Source organism: Furipterus horrens, unplaced genomic scaffold (assembly GCF_987537825.1).
Source record: "Furipterus horrens unplaced genomic scaffold, mFurHor1.1.pri manual_scaffold_15, whole genome shotgun sequence".
Taxonomy (NCBI): Eukaryota; Metazoa; Chordata; class Mammalia; order Chiroptera; family Furipteridae; genus Furipterus; species Furipterus horrens.
Genome location: NW_028327185.1, coordinates 8,139,303 through 8,162,762, shown reverse-complemented (window position 1 = coordinate 8,162,762; position 23,460 = coordinate 8,139,303). Strand labels below are relative to the sequence as shown.

General features: G+C 49.4%; 2 protein-coding genes and 1 long non-coding RNA gene across 7 annotated transcripts in view; all 3 read right to left on the bottom strand.

Annotated features, from left to right (window-relative positions):
- Positions 1-6,634, bottom strand: part of LOC149992345 (mitochondrial amidoxime-reducing component 1-like) — a 35,164-nt gene extending 28,530 nt beyond the window's left edge. For all 5 annotated transcript variants that reach the window (XM_090263333.1, XM_090263331.1, XM_090263332.1 and 2 more), the window contains exons 1-4: positions 6,197-6,634; positions 2,865-3,038; positions 1,474-1,636; positions 464-604 (exon numbers count right to left, since the gene is read on the bottom strand). In XM_090263333.1, the coding sequence (XP_090119459.1) occupies positions 464-604; positions 1,474-1,636; positions 2,865-3,038; positions 6,197-6,483 (765 nt within the window). In that variant the 5' untranslated portion in view covers positions 6,484-6,634. The remainder of the gene's footprint in view (positions 1-463; positions 605-1,473; positions 1,637-2,864; positions 3,039-6,196) is intronic.
- A 976-nt stretch (positions 6,635-7,610) lies between these two features.
- On the bottom strand, positions 7,611-21,269 carry MTARC2 (mitochondrial amidoxime reducing component 2). The gene is made up of 8 exons (XM_090263382.1): positions 20,871-21,269; positions 17,209-17,382; positions 15,330-15,492; positions 14,190-14,330; positions 12,268-12,329; positions 12,108-12,179; positions 10,977-11,119; positions 7,611-8,486 (listed from the first exon to the last, which is right to left on the bottom strand). Exons 1-7 carry the CDS (start codon positions 21,155-21,157, stop codon positions 10,981-10,983), a joined length of 1,038 nt encoding a protein of 345 aa, XP_090119508.1. The 5' UTR covers positions 21,158-21,269; the 3' UTR covers positions 7,611-8,486; positions 10,977-10,980.
- Positions 21,270-22,156: 887 nt separating this feature from the next.
- LOC149992343 (uncharacterized) lies at positions 22,157-23,076 on the bottom strand. The gene is made up of 3 exons (XR_016508329.1): positions 22,970-23,076; positions 22,743-22,890; positions 22,157-22,286 (listed from the first exon to the last, which is right to left on the bottom strand). It is a non-coding gene; the product is annotated as an uncharacterized LOC149992343 (long non-coding RNA).
- Between the last annotated feature and the right edge of the window lie 384 nt (positions 23,077-23,460).

Genomic DNA, 23,460 nt, shown 5'->3' with positions numbered 1-23,460 from the left:
GTTGTCATAAAAAAAAATCCATAAAGCGGAGAACGAGAAGGAAAGAATCTATCCGGCAAAGGGGAAGAAAAGAAGAAACTACTGTCTATTCAAAGAATGACAGTGTGTCCCCCCGCCTCCCAGGCCATGGACTAAACAGGAAAGCCCCCTTCAACCAGACGGAGCGCCCCCGTCTCTGTGCCCTGGTCCGCACACCTGGCGTGCGCTCTGCTCAGAAACTCAGGCTCAGAGACTCTCCGGCTTCCTGGGGGTTCTCCTCACAAGCCTTGGACCCTGAAACCACATCTCTACCTCCTCTGCATTCGTATCCCCCACACTGACCCGGGGCTCAGGAAATAGAAGAGGTGGGTGCTGTGTCGTATGGGGCCAATAAATAACCCATCTTCCCAAACCATCTCATGTAACGCCAGAGACTCTCGTACCTTAACAGTCAAGGAAAAGGGCAAGGGAGGCACCGTGTTACCTCTGCAAAGACCGCACACCCCGAAATGACGATGTTGGGCCTGAAGTTAGCCGCTTTCACTTTCTGCTCCAGCCTGCCATTGAGGTCCGCCAGCGAGGCCTCCGAGAGGACCAGGAGTGGGCTGGCGTCCGCATAAGCGACCTGGTAAGGAGACAGAATTGTTACCGCGCCAGGAGCATGAGGGGACTTCTCAGAGGCCAAGCGGGTCTAGTCCTTGGAAACCCCACCCCCAGCTACATCTTTCTCAGTCTTTCTCTAGTCCATTGTGCAGAAAAGCCAGTGATTCAGAAGCTTTACTAACCTTGCAGAGAACAGGAATTATATGATGGATGAAGAGGACATGAACTTGGGATCCCAGGAGTGGCCAGTGGGCAAGTGCCCTTGGAGACAATCCACCTTGTTAAGCCTCTACTTTCGCAAACATTTCAGTAAGGCGGCTGGGTTCAATGACCTCATTATGCGTGAACAAAAAATTATTCACTGATTCCACGGCTATTTATTTCTTATGCAACCTGCCCATCAGCGTCAGGGACTTTGGCTGAGCCTCACTTTCTTAATGGCCCTAGGGACTGAACTCCCCACTGCAGCCTCGTGCCTGTAAGGGCCAGTCTGGCCAGTTTAAGCCTGGGGATTGCCACACCCACACACCCTTGCTCCACTGTGATCTGACCCCAAGTGCAATCAAAGTGTAAAAAGGCTGGACACCCCATGCAATGGCAGGATGGAGCAGAATCGGAACTGCACAGAACAGTTTGGAAACCCTAATAGCACAACAGGCTCCTGTAGGTAGGCAGGAAGACGCTCCCAGCCCAAAACGCAAGCCTCTCCCCCAAATCAGGAAATGCAGACGCCACTGCCCATTGCTATTGCCTGGGGGCTGCCTGGCAAAACGACAGAGCTGAGCTGGGCACCCTGTCTGATGGGCTGCAGACAGAAGGCTCTCAGCACCAGAGGGAGCCTGGCTTCCAAAGGACGCCCCAAAGGCCAAAGCCAAGGAACGTTCCTCTGACCTGGTCTGCGCGCCGGAACACGTCCTTTATTTGGTGAGACTTCCTGGGTCGCATGTGAGGCTCGAAATGCACCAGGCGGCAGGGCTGGGTCTTCAGGAAGCCAGTGACCCACTGGGCCGCGGCCTCGCCACAGTCCCTGCCCTGGATCTCCAGGCCGTGAACTCTGCGGGGAGTGGCAGGAGCAAAGAATGGCCATGGCTTCGAAAACCTGGATACGGTACCATGGCCTGCCCACAACAGAAAAGCTGCACCAGACCGTGATGTCGCTGTCATTCCTAAATTATCAGGAGACGCGATTTTACCCTGTCCCTGCCTCTGTGAATACCCAGTTCTCCCCAAATCATTCATTGGAGAGACTGTCCTTTCCCCATGGATTATCCCTGGCTCTCTTGTCAAATATTATTCAACCATAAAGGCATGGGTTTCCTTCTGGGCTCTTGATTAATCTACTGTCTGTTTCTATGCCGGTACTGTTTTGATTATTTCTTGCTTTGTAGTGTAGTTTGAAATGAGGAAGTGAGATGCTGGAGGCATCCCACTTATGGGTCTTTTGGGATTCTATGTAAATTTTAGGATTGTATTCTTTTATTTCTGTGAAAAAATGCCATTAGAATTCTGATAGGGATGTGATACAGTCTAAATAGGCGATGAAGAATATCTGGCATTCTGATTCAAAGGGCAGAAACTGGAACAAAAGTATAATTAGACCAAATTTTAATTTTGCCATGAGAGGATAAAAATTCAATTCTGGACATGATTTCCTAGAAGCAAGGCCAGTTCTCCGGGAGTCACTGCCTCCTGGCAGCCCTCCTGATGCTAGGGAAGGAGCCTCCGTACAGAGGTGCTCCTGGCTGACTCTCCACACTCCCTGGGGCTGGGACCCCTGGGCACCTGCAGGTTGGATCACCCTGCTGGTGGCAGTGGCTTGTTTCTATTTTGGACCTTCCTTTTATTAGACTGACCTGTCACGGGTCACAGAGCCATTTGTGACTCCGCATTCGGATTGGGAAGGTTTCTAGTCTCTCCAGACAAAGTAGGGCAAGTCCTAAATTCATACAGAGATCTACTCTCACCTCATCCCGGACACTCCCCCCGGTCACACCCACCCCATTCTGGGCCTTTAGCCTGTCCCTTCACTTCTGTCCCTAAGGTTTTCTAACACAGGACTTTTCTGCCTGTCACCCCCCCATGCACATACATTTCTGAAACTGCTCCTTTGCTCCTCCTGCCTTTAGATCATCATGATATTGAGGATTGGACCCCACCCGTGAGGCACTTGCAATCAATGGTTAATTACTGATCACCTCTCTCAGGATTCCCTCCATAATTCGAACTTTCTCGAAACTGCATGAATAAGCCCTAGGCCAGGGCTAGGAATGGCCTTTGCCTACCTGCACTTGAACACGGCATTTGTGGGGGGCATCTTGACGGGCAGCAGCAGGTCCTCTGTGGAGGGTGCATGGAGGGTCAGGGCGTCCCCGTCACAGGTCAGGGAAATCAGGACCAGGCGAGGTTCCTGGCGAGCGGTCACCATGGTCCCTGTCTCATTGATCACCAGCCAGAACCTGCCGTTATCAAAGCACAAGATCTGTGTGGGTCGCAGGGATCAGCCACCCGTCCACAGGACCTGCAGTCAGGTACTGTCATCTCTGAATCCCTGCCCATCAGCCTGTGGTGTGCGTGCGTGTGTGTGTGTGTCTGTGTATGTGTGACTTCGTGTGTGTCTCTCTGTCTGAAACACCAACCAGCAGCCCAGCAGGACTGAGCCTCTCAGTTCATTTCAAAGGGTTTAATAACCACTCAGCATCCGACATCATTTCTACAGGCCACTCTGAGCTCCCTGATGGCAGAGAAATCAAAGATGTGAATTCTATTTTCAGCTCAAGTGCCAGAAAGTCTGATCACTTTCATTCAGCTGGCCCCAAGGAAGTGATGTTCATGTATTTCCCAGAAAGACTTCAAGGGTCCACGGTGCCTGGCACACAGTGGGCATTGGGCTCCTGCCAGCAGCAGTAACAACACCGTTGCTGTATTGTTCGCAGAGCCTGGAGTTCAGCTGGTCACATTCAATGCCACGTACACCTTGCCAAACTCGCCCTCCCTTAAAAAAAAAAAAAAAAAAAAAAAGCTTCCACATGCAGAACTCTGAATTCTGCAATTTACTGAAAGGTCTATTGTTAACATGGACCATATTATTTCTGGTCAGTACTCCTGGTCTGGAGGTACTTCCCAGAAAGGAAAAAAGGGGGGGAGGGGGGCGAGAAATAAGAGCAATAGAAACAACCGTTTCCGGAAAAAGAACAAGGCAATTGTTTGAGTTGCTTCTCAGCTACAGAGGAAGCTAAACATGTAGATGTTTTGGTCGTTTCGATCCACACTGGATCGGATGGTTACCACTGTAGAAGTGAATGTGTGCTTTGGGGATCCATAGGTGTAAGGGGGAAAAATCTGGCAGGTGCTTCGGATCATCACCTCCAGCCAGTGATCACGGTCAAGGTGTCCAGCAGACTAGCAGAAAGAGGTTAATGTAAGCCTTTTCTGGAAATGCCCTTTCATTATTAGCCCTTCATCCTGGGCGGCGGCGGAGCTCTGGCCTGAGACCAGCACATGAATATCCTTTCTAGTAATTCTCAATTCTCCCTAGTAATAATGGTAGTCTGATCTTTTTAAAACACAAATCTGATCACGTCCCCCCCTCCTGCAAAGTCCCTCCGCGGTTCCCGCTGTCAGGATCAAACCCAAACTCTTCAGCAAGGCAGGTATTGTCACCTCCCCGCGCCCTCGGACATTCCAGCTTCTCATTTTTGATGGCAGTATAATATATGCGACATCAACTCTTAGGTATATACTGCAAAGAATCGAAAGCAGGGACCCAAACAGAGACTTGTACACCAGAGCCCACAGCGTCATTATGCAGGGTGCCAAAGGGTGGAAGCCACCCAATGGCCATCAATAAGTATTTTTTAAATGTGATCTCAGCCATTTTTAAGCGCACCACTCGGTGGCATCAAGCACATTCCCAACTTCGTGCAATCACCAGCACTACCTCCGTCCAAAATCTTTTCGTCATCTCAGACAGAAACTCTGTACCCATGAAGCAAGAACCCTGCCATTCCGCTCTCCCACCAGGCCCTGGTCACCTCTGATCTAGTTCCATGAATTTGCTAATTTTAGTTATTTCATGTAGGTGGACTCATGTCATATTTTTTTTCTTTTGTGTCTGGTTTACTTCCCTTAACATACCATTTTCAAGACTGGCCTACACTATAGCATGTGCCAGACCTGCATTCATTTTTTTTAGCTGAGTTGTATTCCATTGTGAGTATATACTGTATGTTGTTCATCCATTCATCTGTGAGGGGCACCTGGGTTGGTTCCACCTTCCAGCCATTGTGAATAGCGCTGCAGGGGACACTGGGGGACAAGTATTTATTCAAGTCCCTGCTTTCGATTATTTCAGTAAATGTCCAAAACGTAGGAGGACACCAGCCTTTGTCCTGGCACACCAGTCCTCTGAAACCCAGGGTCTTGACCCGGCGAGTTCCCTCTCTCTAGAATGATTGTCTCTCAACTGACTTGTCTGGAAAATTCATAATTCTTTTAAAATTCTCAGTCCTGGCTCTGATGTCATTCCTGACCATACCAGACAGTTTCTGGTGCTCCCTTCTCCGTGGTTCCCAGCTCTTGTCACATTGCATCAGTGGTCACATCGGACTGAATGCCTTTGCTTATGTCTCTTGGCCACATTTCTTGGTAGCATGACAATAGAGAATTTACCATAGTGTCTCGTACAAATGCCAGCTCTTGTTATTATCCATTGTAATATGAGCTCAATACATTTTTTTTAACTGATGCAGTAAAATTACAATGTCCTTTGGCTTCTGGGCCTACCATCTTTCAGAGTCTGGAATTGCTGGGATTCTTCGGTTCCTTTCTGAAGCAAAGGTGCATAGCTCACGGGTCAAATGTCTCATGAATTGTCCTCTGTTTGGGGAGCTGGGAGAAAAGTTACAGCCCCTCCGTCTGCATGTCACCCCCAGAAGCTGTGAGGGCCGCTCTGGGAGGAAGGATTTTGAGGTTCAGCCTTACAATAAAGCTCGGGGATGGCCTGAAGTCAGACCCAGAAGAGGTCAAAGCCACTTGCTCTGGGCCTTCGCGGCCTTTGCTGAACCCTGGGAATTCCCACCGAGTGCGCCTACCTAGCTAAGGCAAGAATAACACCGCTATTCCACAAAGCAAGAGTGCACCAGAGAACCAACCCCAGACCGGCTTCCACTGCAGTGTGGCTCTGAATCTCAGTTCCTCAGTCCACGAAAGCGTGCTGGAGAGAATCGGGGCGAATAATCTACGAGAGACGTGAGCTTCAACTGCCGCCCGTTCGATGCGATCCTGTGCTCGGTTTCGGTGCGCGCTCCGGGGCTGGGCTCGGGGCACCAAGGGACTAAACACAGAGGCGGAGGCCAGTCCTGGCTGCGGCGCCTGCTAGACGGAGGTAAACTGAGTTTGCTCCTGTCCTGGCTGACACCCGGGGACCGAGGCCACACCTCCTCAGGGCGCAGGATGTGGAGGTGGAAGGACAGCCACCCGGAAAGCGGGTCGGGACCCCGGGGCGTGCTGCTGGGCGGTAATGGGGCCCTTTCTGTTCGCCCCTGAGCCACCCAGCTCTCGGTTACTGGCAGGACCTGTGACATCCCCCGCCCCCAACTCCAGGGCTCCGCCGTACCTGTCCCGCAGGTGGCCGCTGCGCAGCCCCAAGGCGGTGCACTCGGCCTCGCTCACCGCCACCCCCTTGCAGGACTTGACCGGGTAGATCCAGAGCTGCGCCACGGTGCCCACCTGCTGCAGCCGCCGGGGCCGCCGGGGCCGCGTGCGACGCCAGACGACCGTCCCCAGCGCCACCGCGGCCAGCCCCAGCGCGGCCGCCCCGAGCCAGGCGGGCCTGAGCTGCGCGGGCGAGCGTGGCGGCGGGACACCGAGGCGGCTCAGCGCCGAGGAGCTGGCGGAGCCCATGGTCCAGCTGTTGCGGGCAGCGGAGGAGGCCGGAGCTGCGCTGGGTCACCGCTGTCCCAGGCCGGCCACAGTCCGGGGCTGCTGGCGGTGGTGCGACCCGTGGCCGGAGCGCAGAGGGAGGGCCGCACCGGAACCCCTTCCGGGCCTATCAGAGGGCCGCGCCCTTCTCCGCAGGGGTGGGTCCCGGGCGCCGCTCTGCTCGGCCTCCGGTGCTCCACCTTCCCGGGTTCCCACCCCGCACCCGAGAGCGCTGCTGGGGACCGATTGCTTTCCGTATCTGTGGGTTGTTTGTTTACCTAAAAGGGACAAAAAGAAAACTTGCGCACAAAGCGTGACTTGAGTTAGAAATCAGGCAGCGGGCAGAGAGTCCTGTCCTTGAGTGGGAAGCGCGCAACGTGGTCTGGACAGCGTCCAGCGGGCTCCCGCCACCCCCGCCCCCTTCGCCCCTTCCCTCCAGGGGCGGGGAACTTGCTGCCAGCGGGAAACTGGGGAAAAGATTAATCTGTTCTATTCACTTTCCAACCTCCAGTCACTCTCTGCCTCTCCCCACGCCTGTGAAATTAGGGACTTGTTCAGAGCGGCAGGTCAGTGTTACATCAGCCATCAGGTCCATCCATGAGTCCCCTCTTCCAGGAATGAGCCAGAAGGCCAAGGGTCTATGATGGAGGCTGAATGCTGGTGCCCCAGGGGGACAGAGTGAGTAACAACACACCTCAGAACAGTACATGTTGTGTATTTCTGTTTCTCTCCCTACAGGGAAATTTTTGCCTCTGTGTTAATGGTTCACTTTCAGGTTGGCATGATTTTTCAATTCCCTCATAGCGCAGCGAACACCTTCCCCTCACAAGACAGGAGGTTAATTCCGGTCCCCAAAAAGGAAAACAGAGAGGGAACAGCTGGTCTTTGCTGGCCACTGGGAAGACGCCGGCCAGTCACGGGCCACCTGCTTCAGATGCGCTCTCCGTGTCCTTCCTGATTGTCCCCTGTCCCCACTAATGACAGGAGGCAACATTTGTGGAGTCCGATGGTATCTGCTGAGCAATCAAAAAGGGTGAACGGCAGGGACTTAAGTTTCAGTATACAATGAGAAAGACCGCTACACAGACTCATCAATACCCAACAAAAAGTACCATGGAAAGCCACGTTTATTAATACCAAAGAAATCACAAAATTGTAAGAAGGTTAATTCATTCACATATTACTTCAGTAAGAATTTTTGTTTAATCACACCAAAAGAGTGCATTTCTGTTACCAAAAAAAAAAAAATTATTTGCACCTGAAAAAAAAAAACAACAGGCAGCCTTCCTTCTTCCCACTTAACTCTAACTAAATTCCATTCCCTTTTAAATCCCCGTCTCTTCTTTATCGCACCTGGAATTCCAGGTGGTGGGTCTGGCAATTACACACAATTACTTTAATATGGCTGAAGAGCGGCATAATTGAATATAAAAACGAGGTCAATAAAATAATTGCTATACCCAAGTACAACCTGATTCCATTACAGTTGGGTCAAAATCACATGAGCGGAAAGTCACCAGGACTCAGTAGTCGTATAAAAACCAACTAAGAGAATCTTGTGTGTTCCCATGTAAAGGCACAGCCAAAAACCTGTTGTTCCTCATTTCACCTAAAACACGAAATGGTAGGTAATAAAATGTAAACATTGAGAAAAAATGTTGCAGCTTTTGAGAAGATTCTTTATACTTTCTTAACTCATCAATATCAATGTCAGAAGTATGAGAGCTGCAGTTAACATTCAAAGTAATTTTAAGACAATTTTATTTATTTAAAAAGTCTTCCTTATCTAAAATCTACATAACCTTTTATTCAAAAATCACCTCTTATACTTTCCTTGCATTAACCTGGCACGTGCATAACTCCAAAAAGTCAAGAACAGAGATTCGTTTCTAGGGCGAAGATGATCAGAGGCTGGTGGGTAAGGGTTTGCTGAGGTGCTGCTATTGAAGTTAAAATCCAGAGCAATGTCTCCTGGATGCTGGAACCTGAATAAATAATAAGAATCTCTAATTATTTGCTTATTTCTCCTACCGGTCATACATAATTCAAATGCCCACAAAACAGTCACTTATTGAAATGCAGGAACCATAAGCCATGTCTTGCACAAAATTATCATAATGGAAAAAAGCAGCCTTCAGACAGAGTCACCCTCCCAGTTTGGGCAACAGCCCCCAGCAAGGGATGTCACATGACATGAGGGGGTGCAAACGGGAATAACCCTTTTGAAAGCCATTGGTCAAGATGCTAAAAGAAATATGCCTGTACCCCATGAGTGAATAATTCCACTTTAAGAATCTAACTTACAGAAAAACTCTTCATTTTTAAACGCTCTGTGTACAAACACAGGTACTACAGTATTGTTTATAACAAAACTGGGTATAGTCTAAGCGTCAAATACTGTAAAATGGTGTTGGAAAAGTGTCATATTTATATAATGTAATGTTACAAACCATCAAAATGGCATTTGAATAGATTGGAAGGCTACAAAGTGCTTATGATATATCTATCTATAGATATATAAATAAATGGCATATATGTGATATGACTGAAACATGATATATGTACAATATCTGTATATATAGCATATGATATATATTTGTTTATATATCTGTATGATGTATACAGTAGTCCCTCTCTATATCACTGTTCGCTTATTGCGGCTTCACGGTATTGCGGGATTTTAAAAAATATTATATTTAATTATTTAGCATGGATTTTTCGCTATATTGCAGGATTTTGCAGTACTGACTGTACAGTAAATACTAAAATAAATGTAAGGTTCCTACTTCGCGGATTTTCACCTATCACGGGGTGTCTAGAACGTAATACCCGCGATAAGTGAGGGATCACTGGACTATACATAATTATCATATTACATAGCTACCTCAAACCAACCAACCAACCAGAATAAAATTTATAAACACGGACAATTGGTGATTTCTTTCTTCCACTTTCCTCTTATTTTCTATTTTCTGAATTTGCGATGGTGAGCATGTATGGCATTGATAATGGAACACATAAACGTTTACATAATTAAATTTTAAACGGCAAGTGGGCCGGTCTGGTAACCTGGTGCGCGGAGGAACCGCTGTTTCCTTTACAGGCTTCCCAGACTCAGCAGGCTCGGGCTGGGCCCGGCTCCCCAGGCGGGGCTTTAGAAATGGGAGGCTCTTAGGGATTTTCACCGCAGTGTTTGCCACACTTCCTCAGATCCTAAGAGCTACCATTATTCTTATGTATCGCAAAGAATTTTTTACAGGCATCCTGAATGCTATCATCTTTCTGAGTTCAGAGATGTGAAAATGGGGGCAAAGTTGGCATTTTAGAAGGGAAGACATATGGTTATGGTGATGAAAATGCCACATCGGGACAGGTAGCCGATAGAAGTTTCTCTCCTTTCTGCTCAGCACAAGGGCCAAGACCACCTCATCTTTATAAACACTATGGCGCCTAAGATGGGGTCCCACATGGAGTCGTTGTTGGAAATGACTCCAATAGAAACCATAGCTAACATTGGTGGAGTATTTGCTGTATTTTGGTGGCAATGCTGTACCTTTATATGAATTAATCCTCCATATAATTTTTATTGGTTGTTTTGGAGTACTGTCCTTATTCCCACTGTGCTGATAAGGGTACTGGGGCTTAAAGGGTTGAGTTAAATACTCAGCCAAGTGGGAAAACGATGCTGCTGGGATTAGGAACCCAGGTCCTATGCGAGGTGCAGACTGTCTGGGCCACTAGCCCCCTTGTCACTAAGGAGGGTCAGGTGAGACAGTGGAGAAGGTCAGGCCACAGTGAGGGAGGAGGATGGGCAAGCGTTCTCGACATCAGGTAACTTTAATACCTGGGTTATGGATTTTAAGAAGAGTTACTAAAACCACCTCACTGTGAGGTCTTCACACTGACTTCCCTGTAACATGCGGGTCAGGCTCATGCTCCAGGGCTTCCAGGTTGTGTCTGGCCCAGTGACGTCACTGTGAGAGCATGATTTTCTACCTTCTGATTCAGAATCCAGGCACTGTGATACACTGACTTTTTTCAAGTCTTTAGATTGTACTTTAAAAACTCATTTGATACAAAGCATTCATGTGTTTTCCCCCAACTTGATTTTGAATAATTTCAACATTTCCCCTTTGCTTTTTTGTCAGAGACAGAAAAAAAAAAAAATCAGTATGTAATTCTGGAGGGTCGCCCACCTTTGTGTTCTTATCCCTGATTAATATCCCTTAATGGGCCGAGCCCACCTACCTGTCCTCCCATAGGCCACAGCCTCTGCATTTTATAACTAAATGGGAAAGTGGGATGAAGCTGAGGACTGAGGGCCCTGAAAACAAAGGGCATTTCCCAACTCCGAAGATCAGCACATAAGCCACTCACTCTCCCAACAGTGAAAGCAGTGAAACATGACAATCACGTGATAAAACGTGGCAGTAATTTCAAGGCAGCACCATCCAGAAGCCTAGCTGGCCCTTTACCGTGTCAGCCCTGGGGCTCCGTCACCATCCGATACACAGGGTCACCAACTTTCAAGCTTCCAATTTTTTCCACCGAGTAATAGATCCCAAAAAGTGGGGATGACTTGTATATTTCCTTCTCGGAAGGGTCACACAGGCGATAGCTGAAAAAAAGCAAAAATGGATCATTGCGCACAAAAGGTGAACGATAATCTAAGTGCTTTCAAGAGAATTCAAGCTTTCACTCCCAGCTTGTTTATAAAGACAGGGCCAGCCTTTCTTGAAATGCTGACAGACAAGTCTAGGGACCATGCGTCACACTGGTTTTCTAGAAATAGAAGTTTTTCTGAGCGGCTGAACAACTTTTCCATGACTTCAGTTTGAGACCAAAGAGGAAAACACTTGGATATGTTACTTAAACACTTTTTTTCTGTGTACCTCCAATTTCACAACTCAGTGAAACAAATGTGCATGCAACCTCATGGGGAAAAAAAAAAAACAAAAAAAACCTCATTGCATCTTAAAAAAGCAAAACAGAACAGAACTATAACTCCAAATGCTTTAAGAAATAACCTCTCCTCTAACCCAAACTCATGAGAAACCAAAAACAAAATAGAGGGAGCAGAAAGGAAATAGAATACACCTCCCCCGAAGTGTTAACTTGGGTTTAGAAACACATTTTATATTGAGAACTAAAGGCAGCCCAAATTCTTTAAGTAACAAAACAGAACAAATGTGAACACCCGGGCATAGAAGAGGCTCCTGGATAAACAACTCATTACATTCTATTTTTTCTAATATTTTGTGATACAACTTCAATGAGCCTCACAGTCCTTGACATTGATTCTTATAAAGAAATCTGAGTTGCAATAAAAATAAAGGAGATGATGTCTTCACTTGGGAAAATGAATACTATGTAAATGTTATTAGAAATTGATATGAGAGATATGAGAAGTTCAAAACATACTATTCTGCCATTAATAACTCATCCAAAGCACCAGACGTGTCCAGAAAAGAAAGAGGAGGCAACACTCACTTCCATAGACCGAACCCACCAGGAGGCAGAGAGAAAGGCGCCCAGGCAGAGCACCTCCACCCACAGGTAGTTCCAGGTGGAGGTAATATTAACACTACACTGGATACGCGTTCTACCTCTTCAGGGTCTCCAGTGGCTCCTTCCTGTCTATCACTCCGGTGTCTGGATCCACTGTGGTCAAAATGCACCTGTCATGCAGTAACCAAGGGTTAGGTGATGATCAAGAACCAATGGGCGTGTCACACCCCAGAGGCCAAGTCCCCCGAGGGTCCTTACCTGGGACAAGCCAAAACCTTTCTCATCTCTGTGTTGCCAATTAGGATGTCATCCCAGGTATCCTAGGAGAAAAGGAAACAGCAGCTGTTGAATTCAGGCTTTGTCTTTAAAGCAGTTCCCTCTTCAGCTGGCACTAGCTAAGAAGCTAGCAGAAGAAAGCAGCACAAGAAGCCGCCAAGAAATGTCTCCCCAAAAGACTCAAAGGTGGGCAGCGTGGTGGTGAAACCAGGCTCCACCTCTGACTCAGCCTCGGACACATGGCCGTTAGCCACAAGAACAGACCTGCTCTGGGGGACAGTCGCCTTGAAAATCATAAATTAACTCAAAGGCAAATGTAAGTGCAGACAATGAGAAATGGAAAGCTTGCCAGACAAGCCCACTCTCTCCTCACAGCTCAGCAAGTTAAGACTGGACACTTTTGGTGAGTGGGACAGTACCCAAGGGAGTCAGTCATAAGATTGACACATTCAACACTCCCATCTGTGCACAGAGGGAGCCCAAGCAAGGTCCTGGCATCCCATTGTCACCGGCCCTGCCCTTCCTGTCCATTCCCTATTGACCTTGACTGTCCTGCCTCTTCCACAGCCAGAGACCTGCCAGGGTGGGAGGGGGCCTGATGTGGTTTTGCTGTAAGGCCTGGCCATGCTTGAAGGAGGCGGAGTTGCATAGGCAGCTTAGACTCCTGAGCTTCTGAAGGGCAGTGGAGCACAGGTCCTCCCATGGCCACGCCTTAGCTGTGAGATGTTGGGCAAGTTGCTCAGCTTCTCTGAGTCTCAGTTTCCACATGTGGAAAACACTACTCACCTCAGTGACTACCAAGCATTTTCTATTATGAACCAAGGTAGAAAATGGCATTTTATAATTGTCAAAACTTGGAAGGATCCAAGATGGCCTTCAGTAGGTGAATATAAGAGTAGGGGTTATATGGGAAACCTCTTTACCTTCTTCTCAATCTTATTATAAACCTACAATTGCTCTAAATATAGCCTTTTTTAAAAATTACATTTTATATCATTTCTTAATGATCTTTCACACACATATCCAAGCTATAACTTAAACAAAAGTTTTGCAAAACAATTCTTACCCTTTCTACATATAGTTTACTCTGATATCTCTTCTGATATTGTTTATTCTATTGTATTCCTTTTTGAAAAAAAAATGCTGGTCAGCCTCCACTGAAGCGATGTTATAACCCAATAACGGGTTGTGACCTGCGGCTTGGGTAACGAGGATGATTAAATGACATAATGCAATGCCATGGGTCCAGCACTGTGCCTGCTATATAATAAGCATTTGATAATTGCGAGCCATAACTGTTACTACTTTTGTTACGGTTTTATGTATCGTTATTTTTATTGTTGCTACCTTGGAAATCCTTGAAGCCAGGCAGGGATTGCTGTCCTTATACCAGGACCAGAGACGTCTCATCTGAACACCCAAATAAAATCCTAACTCATCCCGACTCTGGTTACTGGAGATGGGAAATCCTGGTTATGATCATTTGCAAAAGCTTTGTTTCTCAACAACTGCAACGGATCGTACCCGGGAGCTGGGATTCAAACCACTTGTGAGTGGTCCAGGAAAGAAAGACATGGCTGTTCTCTTCAGGTCCCTGTAGTTGCCTCTGAGCTATGATTATACATTGTAACCCAGTCCCAGACTTGCTACAATTGGGATTTCTGTTTCCTGGCTTCGGGGCCTGAGCATTAAAGGGTCAGCAGCGCCCCCCTGAGGCCGGCGAGGAGATGGCGGCAGCAACGCATGAACGACTGGACAAGGTTAAGGTCATTTGGGGAAGGAGCTTCCCCGCACTGCCAACCCTGGAGGGTCTGAGTTGGTGCTCGCTAAAGGCGACGATAGTTTCCGTTAGGGTCTTGAACAGCTCGTCTGAGCGTAACGCGCAAATACAGTGGGCCACTTACCTCCTCAAAGGCGTCACAGCCTGCCACCACGATATTTGGCCTGAAGTTGTCCATTTTCACTTTCTTCTCCAGCCTGCTATTCAGATCTGCCAGGGAGGCTTCCGAGAGGATCAGGACGGGGCTGCCGTCCGGGTAGGCCACCTGCGCCAGGAACGCGCCCGCATCAGGCCCAGCTGCCCGTGAAATTCCTCGGGCCAAATGCAACGCTGAGCGAACTCCAGAAAAAAACCTCGGGAGTACAGGACGGGGACTGGCGGCCGCGGAAGGAGCGGCCATGCTTCGGGCTCAGAAACGCCAGCTCAGCTCCGGGCTTCGGGCGGGGCTTGGTCCACGCACACAAGGCAGCAGCCAGGCCTGGGGCCGAATTCACCCCCCCCCCCCCCCCGGCCCCACTTTCTCTCCTGTTCCTTGCTCCAGTGTCTAACAGGTGATCCCCTTCCTAGGCCGTCATCATCATCATCAATCGAGAAGAGCCTGTGACCAATTGACTCTAGTAATTGGCTTCTTTCAGCCGCCACCATTCCCTCAACATGCATTTATTAAGCACCTACTGTGTATCTATCAAGCCTTGTTCTAGGTGGGGAAACCGCAGAAAACAAAGCAGATTTAACACCCTGCATTCAAAAGCTTGACATCAGGGAGTCTGGGGGAGACCCCAAGGAACTTGCACTTTACAGCAAATGTTACTGCAGGGTCAAAGGCACAGAGGGCTGTTTACTTCCAGAGGAGGCGCCTTCTCACAGCACCCGAAATAACCGCAGCACTCACCGTGAAGGCAGCGCCCTGAGAGTCTGTAGTTTTAGGAAACCTGGATTTAATCCCAAACAAACCTCTCACTTTTGCCTCGTCAACCCGTTTTCTCCTAAGCTCCCATCTCCCCAGGAGTGGACCCTGGTTTCTCCCTGCACAGGTGCCTCCTGTATTCCGTCCTCATGCACCCTGGAGTGCCTCCGGGCTCTGGTACCCACTTCCCTCTCCATCCTTAACACCTGCCCAGGTGGCGCCTCAGTACCACTCACCTGGTCCTGCCTGCAATTTCCTAACTGGGGGCCCCAGGAGGCCCTCCGTGGGCCACAAGCGAGGAGGAAAGGGGTGCATGACTGACGGGTGGAGGTGAAGGGCAGCTCTCTGGCAGCTCACCTCGTAATTCTGTACAGAAGATGGGAAAATGCTCTTTGATGCCCTTCCCCTCATGTTCTTTTCAAACTGAACCAGCCTGAAAGTTTCCGTTTTCAAAAAGTTGGTGAACCACTGAGCTGCCTCGTCGCCACAGTCCCGGCCCTTAATGTCAAGACCAAAAACCCTGGAAGGGGGACAAGAAGGACCAGGGTTACTTCTCGCATCGACAGATTCAGGGTCAGTAGGTTGGGTTAGGAGACTCTGCATTCCTAACAAGCTTCAGAATGCGTAAGCTGCTGCTCCGTGGACCACACTTTGAGTAGCAAGGATTTAGGATACTTTCAGGAGGGGGAGAAAGATGCATCTCAGGTGTGGTAGATGCACCCTGAGCTGGGAGTCTGCAGACTTGGTTCCAATGGAACTCCCCGGGTCTCTAGTCTGTGACCTTTACCAGGTCATTTAACTCCTCTGACCGTCTGTCTCCAGCAGTAAATCGGAGATAATAATATAGTCCCTACGCTACCTGGTATGCAGATTTCATTAGATAACACAATGACTTTCAAGGTTATTTTGCTCAAGTAACTTGAAAAGAATGTTTTAAAGTTTTGTACCACTCACAGAATTTTAAGATGACATGGGAACTTTTACAAGTTTAATTTGTTCTGAGAGATATAATTTCCATTGAAATATAAATAGTAACATTCAAAATAAAATTATATTATAAAGTATATTATATATTAATATTTAAATATAGAAAAACATGTTAAATTTTTTTTAAAATCATGCTTTTAAAAGTATGCAATGGAATCTAAATGCCACCACATTTTGATACCCAACCTTCTGCTTTTTAAAAAATACATGACTAAGGTCTTCTTTTATGGCCCACATTTTTAAAGATTATTTTTTCTCAGTTTTATTGTGATATAATTGACACACAGCTCTATTATTTTAAGGTGTGCAGCATAATGCCTTGGCTCACACATATTGTGAAACGGTCACCACAATAAGCTTAGTTAACATGCATCCTCTTGTAACGGTACCAAAAAAAAAGAAGAGTGTTTTTTTCTTTGTGATGAGAACTCTCAGGATCAACTCCCTTAACAACTTCCAAATATACCAGACAGCACATGCAGCAGCATTAACCAGAATCATCATGTGTGCAGTCCCTCCTCGGTATTTACTTTATCTTGTAACTGGAAGTTTGTACCTTATGACCATCTTCCTCGAATTACCTTTCTGGTGACCACAAATCTGATCTCTTTTTCTATGGGTTGGATGTTTGTTTTTTGTTTCTTTGTTGGTTTGGTTTGTTTGTTTGATTCCACACAGAAGCGGGATCACACAGTGTGGGTCCTTCTCTGACTGATTTCATTCAGCACAAGGTCCTCGAGGTCCATCCGTGTGGTCACAAATGTCAGGATTTCCTCTGGTCCATAGGGCCCCGAGACCACAGAAATTATTGTCACTGGCCAGTCCTAAGCCTTTATCCTGCCTCGCAGTCCTGCCTTCAAAACCACAAAAAAGGCTCTGGCTCACATTTTTCCCGTTCCCTCTGCCGCCTCCTGACCAATCCCAGGGGCTTCCCCACGGAGCCCTGGGCGGCAAGTGCTGCCCATTTGTAGGGATCTATGAATATAAAAATACTCCTTTCTTTATAACAGTCATTTCTGTGTCTGCGCGTCTTATCAGGTGGATTAAAACAACTCCCAGGTACCCTTGAAGCAACAGCCTGCCTCATCCACTCTCACCTGACCCCTGGCTCTAGCCTCACCCAAACTAGACTTCTCGTAAATATTTCCTTTACCAATCTCACCACCTAGTGTACAAACTGTGGAGTGTGGGGAGGAGCCTAAGGGAAGCCAGGCCCGGCGCCGGTCCCCCACGCTCCCAGGCAGGGTACCTGCAGTCATGGATCCTGTTGGAGGAAGGCAGCCTGCTCCGCAGCACCAGCTCGCCCACGCCTGGGGCCCTGAAGGTCAGGCAGTCGTCCTTGTAGGTGATGGAGACCAGCACGAGGCGAGGCTCCTGCCGGGCCGTGACCATGTGACCGTCTTCCTTAATCACCATCCAAAACCTGCCGAGACACCAGTCGAGAGTCACACATCTGCTTGCCCGTTATTTCCGACAGCCAGTCCCTCCTTGAGCAGAGTTTTCTCACCTCCCATCCACCCCTCAACTTCAACCCTTCACTCTGGCTTGCCGACCCCAACTTTGCCCCAGCCTGTGGTGTGATCATGTGGGAATTAACCCCCAGGAGTTCTGTGCTGGCCACTGCGACTTGCAAGCAGTCTAACGCTGGGCTAAGACAGAGGCGACAATAAAAGATACAAAGTCGACAGAGGCGACAATAAAAGACACAAAGTTGCTGTCCCTAACGTACCCCAACCAGCCTCATTGCCTCCTCAGTGGGGTAATGATATTCTTCACCTCTCACAGGCAAGTTGATGCCCATGAATGAAGAATTAGTTCTGTTCTGCCAGGTCTGAAAGAAAGAATAGGTCTGGAGTGTGGATTTTTTCCTAATGACCAAGTTATCCCAACTTGGTCTGCCACCTGAAAACCCAGCACTTTCCTTTCACTCATAAAACATGAGGGTCTCATGTGGGGGTCAGTGCAGAGCCTGGAACTCAGATTCCCCAAAGGAGCCGCAGTACCCTGAGCCCCAGACAGCTGGAAACTCTCCTTCCTAAATATGCCAACTGGCCTGGGAAGCAGGAATGCCAGAGGCTGAAAAAGGGGGGAGCAGGGACCCCACCACAGAGAGAAGGGTGCAGGCAGGGAGAATCCAAGAGAAAAGGACACTTGGGATAATGAACTTGGGGAATTCCTTTCTCCGAGCGTAATACGAATAGTCTGTGCAGAAGAATAGGGGGCTGACTTCAGCAAAGGTTTGGACAGATTCATATGTGGTATAGTCCTAGGTGGCAGCTGAGGAGATGGGCAAGTACAAGGTCAAGGAGGGCAGCCATGTTTTGTGCAGAGAGCTCGTGCCAGGGTTCCGCTGGGTGGCCTTTGAACCTGCTCACAGCTCCGGGTGTTCAAGCCAAGCATTCACGAATGTGGTAAGAGCTTCAACGAAGATATAATATCTCCAGACACAGAGCACTGAGAGAGGAAGGTCCCAGCTTCTTAGACCAGTTGCAAAGACTCAGGTTCAAATGCAATTAAATAAAGGACTTTTCCTGCATTCTAGCTCTTTGTTCTTTTGTGTTTGAAGTCTCAGGCTGCGACAAGAGTAGGGCTCATGTAGCAGAGTTCCTTCCAGCCTGCCTTTGAGTTTCAATGGTCCCTTCATAAAGAAAATGAAAAATGAAAAAAAAAAAGAGGCTCGGGGAGGTTAACGACTCTGCTCAGGGTCTCCCAATGCTGGCCTGCACCCCTTGTCCTTCCAGATCACACACTGGCTTCACAGAAAGAGGATGAAGGCTGCGCTCATGGAGATCCGAGTTCAAGTCCACCCAGCACATAACGGTTTTGTGATCTTGGGTGAGATACAATAGGTCCTCGAATCACACTGTTTTCTTCAATGTAGTTTTGTTTATAATGCTGATGACATGCCAAAGAGACAGGACAGGGGTCTCAAGCAAGGTCTGCGAAGTTCAAGAAGAAACCTTTTCTAGACCTTCATATTTGCACACACCCTAAACATGTTCTTCTTCCTAATAGTCCCCGATAAAGCCTTCACGCAGAGCATCAAAGTCACTTGGGAGATGCTGGCTGACTTCACTCTTGGTGATTCTGATTCCGTAGGTCTGGGAGGGGAGTCTCAGGAAATTACAGCTTTAAAAACTTCTCCATGTTTAGACACCTGGGGTGTGGGGGGCTGGACAATCCCCTGTGAGTTCCTTAGCCTGCAAACACAACACTTCCTAAACCAAGCTGAAGTTTTCCCACGCCCTGGGAGCCTACATCTTAAGAGGACAGTGGTATTCAGAGAACAGTGAGTGTGTGTGTCCCAGAGTGAACTCAGGGCAGCCAGCCTGCCTCTGCTAGAAGGTTCCTTGAACAACCAGCGTGCAAACCTCCCTCTCCCAAGGCACAGGACCACAGCTAAACCATCCTGGCCAGATGTGAAGGCATCTGAATCCTAAGGAAGCAAAGAAGGAGGTTCTCGTCTGTCAACTGATGGTTGCTGACTCAACACTAGCAGGAATCCTCAGTGTGGAACGCAGTGAAGAAGGAAAGTTTATTCATTGCAAAACAGCTCAACTGTGAGACAGCGAGGCTGGGAGGCAGCCCTGAGGCCAGGCAGCCCTCTCCTGCTAGATCAGCTGTGTGTGCTCTGCTCTGCCCCTTGGCAGTCTGCTTTGTGCTGCACTGGTCTGCTCCTTTCTGTGCCAGTCTGCTCTGGTCTGTGCTGGTCTGCTCTGCTCCATGAAACATCTTTGGTCTCGCAGCTCCGCCAGGGAGCCGCAATCTTTGCTGAAAAGGGCAAGTACGCTTGCAGAGCCAGAGAGAAGCTGGCTCCTATGGACCGAAGTGTCTGCCGCCGTCCCAGGCCGATCTGTCCTGCAAGGAAGGACCCCACATCCCCACAGCTTGACTGGTCCAAAAGGCACTGTCCTTGATTGGTCAGAAAAGAGCCGCTGGTTGCTCCGGGCTGTGCAGCTCAGATTGGATGGGAAAGCCTCATTCCTATGGGTTCACATAGGATGTCAGTAACTAATTCCTCCGTAAGGGCTCTCAGGTGGCAGAAGCACAGTGCAGGCCTGTGTAGAACTGGCTGCTAAGCTCTCTTGTTGCTGTTTAATCGGAGCCCAGTTAGCCGCCAGGGGCCCTGTTCAGCAGGTGTCTTCTTCCTCGGGGTTCACACGCTCTTCCTCCACCACTCTTTCTAGGGTTTGGCACCCTGAGCCTTCCAGGTATCCAGCTGCATCCTGCTGTGAATGCTGTGTCTGCGCCTCACCTCTGGGGTGACTTAAATGACAAGACGCCTTGTCTTCTCTGAGGAAGGAGAATGACATTTCTACGTGCCAGACCCTGAAGACCACTCCAGCTCCGGGAGACCAGAGACACACTATTTCTTTAATGATAACTATTTCCCTTGAAATCCCACGCCCAGCCCCAGCCTCTCTCCCCAACACAGGACTCCATTCTGCTCAGTATCCATGAAAGGGGGTCAGGTGTCCCCCACCTTGCCCAGGACTGGAGATGGTGAGGAACAAGCCCCGGCAAGGCCAAAGCCAGTGTCCTTGAACAAAAGTTGGTTTTTCCGTTGCTCCAGCCTGCCCACTAGTGCCAATGGCATTTCATTTGTCTGCTATTGTGCCATAAACTAAGAACGTTTGGAGCAAGAGCTTTAGATATAAAGCTCAATCCCCTTTACACAAAAGGAACTTTGCCCCTACCTACCTTTCCAAATCTGAATCAGACGTGAACTTGACCTTCCCTGCTCAAGGATCAAAGGCAGATGCAACAACAAGCAGCTCCGGAAAACCAGGTGGTGAACCTCTATTCTCCTTCCGGAGGTACGGGGGACAAGCCCCACCTCGCCTGCCCCACTGCGTCCCCAGCGGGTCCCTCGCTCCCCACCCCACCCCCAACTCCAGGGTTCCGCTGTACCTGTCCCGCAGGTGGCCGCTGCGCAGCCCCAAGGCGGTGCACTCGGCCTCGCTCACCGCCACCCCCTTGCAGGACTTGACCGGGTAGATCCAGAGCTGCGCCACGGTGCCCACCTGCTGCAGCCGCCGGGGCCGCCGGGGCCGCGTGCGACGCCAGACGACCGTCCCCAGCGCCACCGCGGCCAGCCCCAGCGCGGCCGCCCCGAGCCAGGCGGGCCTGAGCTGCGCTGGGCGTCGCGACACGGGGAGAACGAAGCGGGCCAGCATCGAGGAACCGCTGGCGCCCATGGCCGGAGAGGTTGCTGGACAGTGACTTCCAACAGGAGCGGGCGCAGAAGCACGGAAGGCCCAGCGGCGGGGCGGAGCCAGAGCTGGCCCAGCCCTTGGCCGGGACAACCCCTGACTGGGACACTGGCTGTGCGCGCGCGCGCCGAGGTGGCCCAACCGGTTACGCGCAGGGAGGGAGCGCGCGCGCATCCAAATGCGCGCTCTGTCATTCCTGCTTCCCAGGCTAGTTTGTAAATTTGGGAAGGAGAGTTCCCCCCTGTCCGGGGCTCTGCTTCCCCACCGCCGCTGGCCGCTCAGGAATCTGAGCTCCGGGCTCCGCACTGACCCTTCCTGTGTCCCTTGGGGATGCGTATGTACGGCCTGCAACTCAGAAATGGCCTTCTCAAGGACCTGAAGCCATCTCTTTGCAATGTCAGCAAGAAGAACAGGGCCTGTCTCCCAGTCTCTGGGGGAGGACCGTCATCCCTTCAGGCACTGCCAGCTAGCAGACACAGCTGGCCTCTCCCTTTTCACAGAGCCCTTGCCCTCTCCTCCTCCTTACTCCCTGCCCCTCCCTCTAAAAGGCCCCGTCCTGCCCTGGCCGGTGGTGGCTCCCTTGGTTGGAGTGTCGTCCTGTACTCCAAAAGGTTGTGAGTTCAATCCCTGGTCAGGGCAGATACCTAGGTTGGGTGTTGATGTTTCTCTCCTACATGGATGTGTGTCTCTCTCTCTCTTTCTCCCCCACCTTCCTCAAATATCATCTTTGTCTCTAAAATCAATAAATATATATCCTTGGGTGAGGATTAAAAAAAAAAAAGGCCTTGTCACCTCTGAACAAATTGGATGGAGCTCAGCCCTTTCCGCTACTGTTCATAGTTGCTGAGTAAAACGTTTTCACTAATGTCTGGCTCGTTGTTCCTTGCGCCTCCGTTCAAACAGGCTATTTAGTGAATGGTGGCTTTTCTTCGACAAGTTAAGGTGTGAGGTCATTTGTTTATTTTTGAAACGTTGTCCCTGATGTCGTGGCAACGTTCTCGGAGACCTTAAGGAGGGCGCCTCTCCAATTCTGATTGGCTGTCGTCTGGATGAGAGTTCTGTCTTCCAGGGGCGGGCAGAGACTGGAAGGGAGAAGCTGCCTGTGGTGGTTCTTCTATAAAGTGAAAGGCAAAACTGGCCTGGGTCTCACCCCCCGCCCCGCCCCCAGACAGTTCCTGTTTGAAAGCCCAGGCCAGTGAAATCTGCTTCTTCGATAAGGACACATCCTCCTCCTGCTCAGGAGCTTTCTTTGTCAAGCACGGAGTGGAGATGAGGTGTGTGCAGACTCCCCTGGGCTCAGGGGCAGGAGCGTCTCTAACAACGTGCATCAGAGACTGATGCTAAAGACGCCCTTGCCATGTTCCTCACCCACAATCAGAAATACCCCCGCGCGCCCATAAGCTAGTGCATCCCCGTGACCGCGTGTCCAGTTCCCACAGGGAGGGTGCCCAGCTCACAGGGGTGCTGTGGGTCAGGTGCGTCCCTGCTCCAAGCTGCCAGAAGAGACACACCCAGATTATGTTAGAGTTGGGGGGTTGTGGTCAGGAAACCCAGCGCCAGAAATTCTGACCTGAGAGCTCAGAAGGACGCAAGGAAACCGGCACAATGGCCGATGACTGTTCACGGGGAGGGCAACGGGGCCCAGCCCTGCTGTGTGCTGCGTCTTCAGTCTTGAGCAATGACGGAGGGAGAGTCTCTGACCTCAAGCAGCCAGGAGCCTGCAAAGAATCCCATCAGCAAATAGTTACAAGGAGAAAAGAACTGGAGAAGGAGCGGGCGGGGGTTCCTGGTACCCACAGGACACTGGGCACCCACTGCGGACAGAGACACTGAGGCCAGATTGATGAGGGACATTTGCTAAATTCAGAGAGGGTAGGGGAGAGGGCAACAGAGCACATGGGTAAATTCAGTGCAGACGCGGAAGCAGAGGGCAAAGTCTGAGTGCAGGGAGCGGGCTGGGAAGAAAAACAAGCCCAGAGGGGAGAAAGAATTACGCTGTCGAAAGGAATGTGGACTTCATCCAGAGATTATTAAAAAAAAAAAAAAAAAGGAGTAACATTACTTACCAATAAGAAGAGACACTGAGTGGCTGGAAACATGGGAGAAACGGACACTTTTCACTCTTATACACATTTGCACCTTTTGCATGTTGAACCATGAAAATTATTACTTGTTCCAAAAATTCAAAATTAAAATAATTTTTAAAAAAATATATTTTTAATGATTCTACTGCAATCAGTTTGGCCAGGGACTAGGCTCTGGGTGAGCAAAACAGACGGAAGACATAC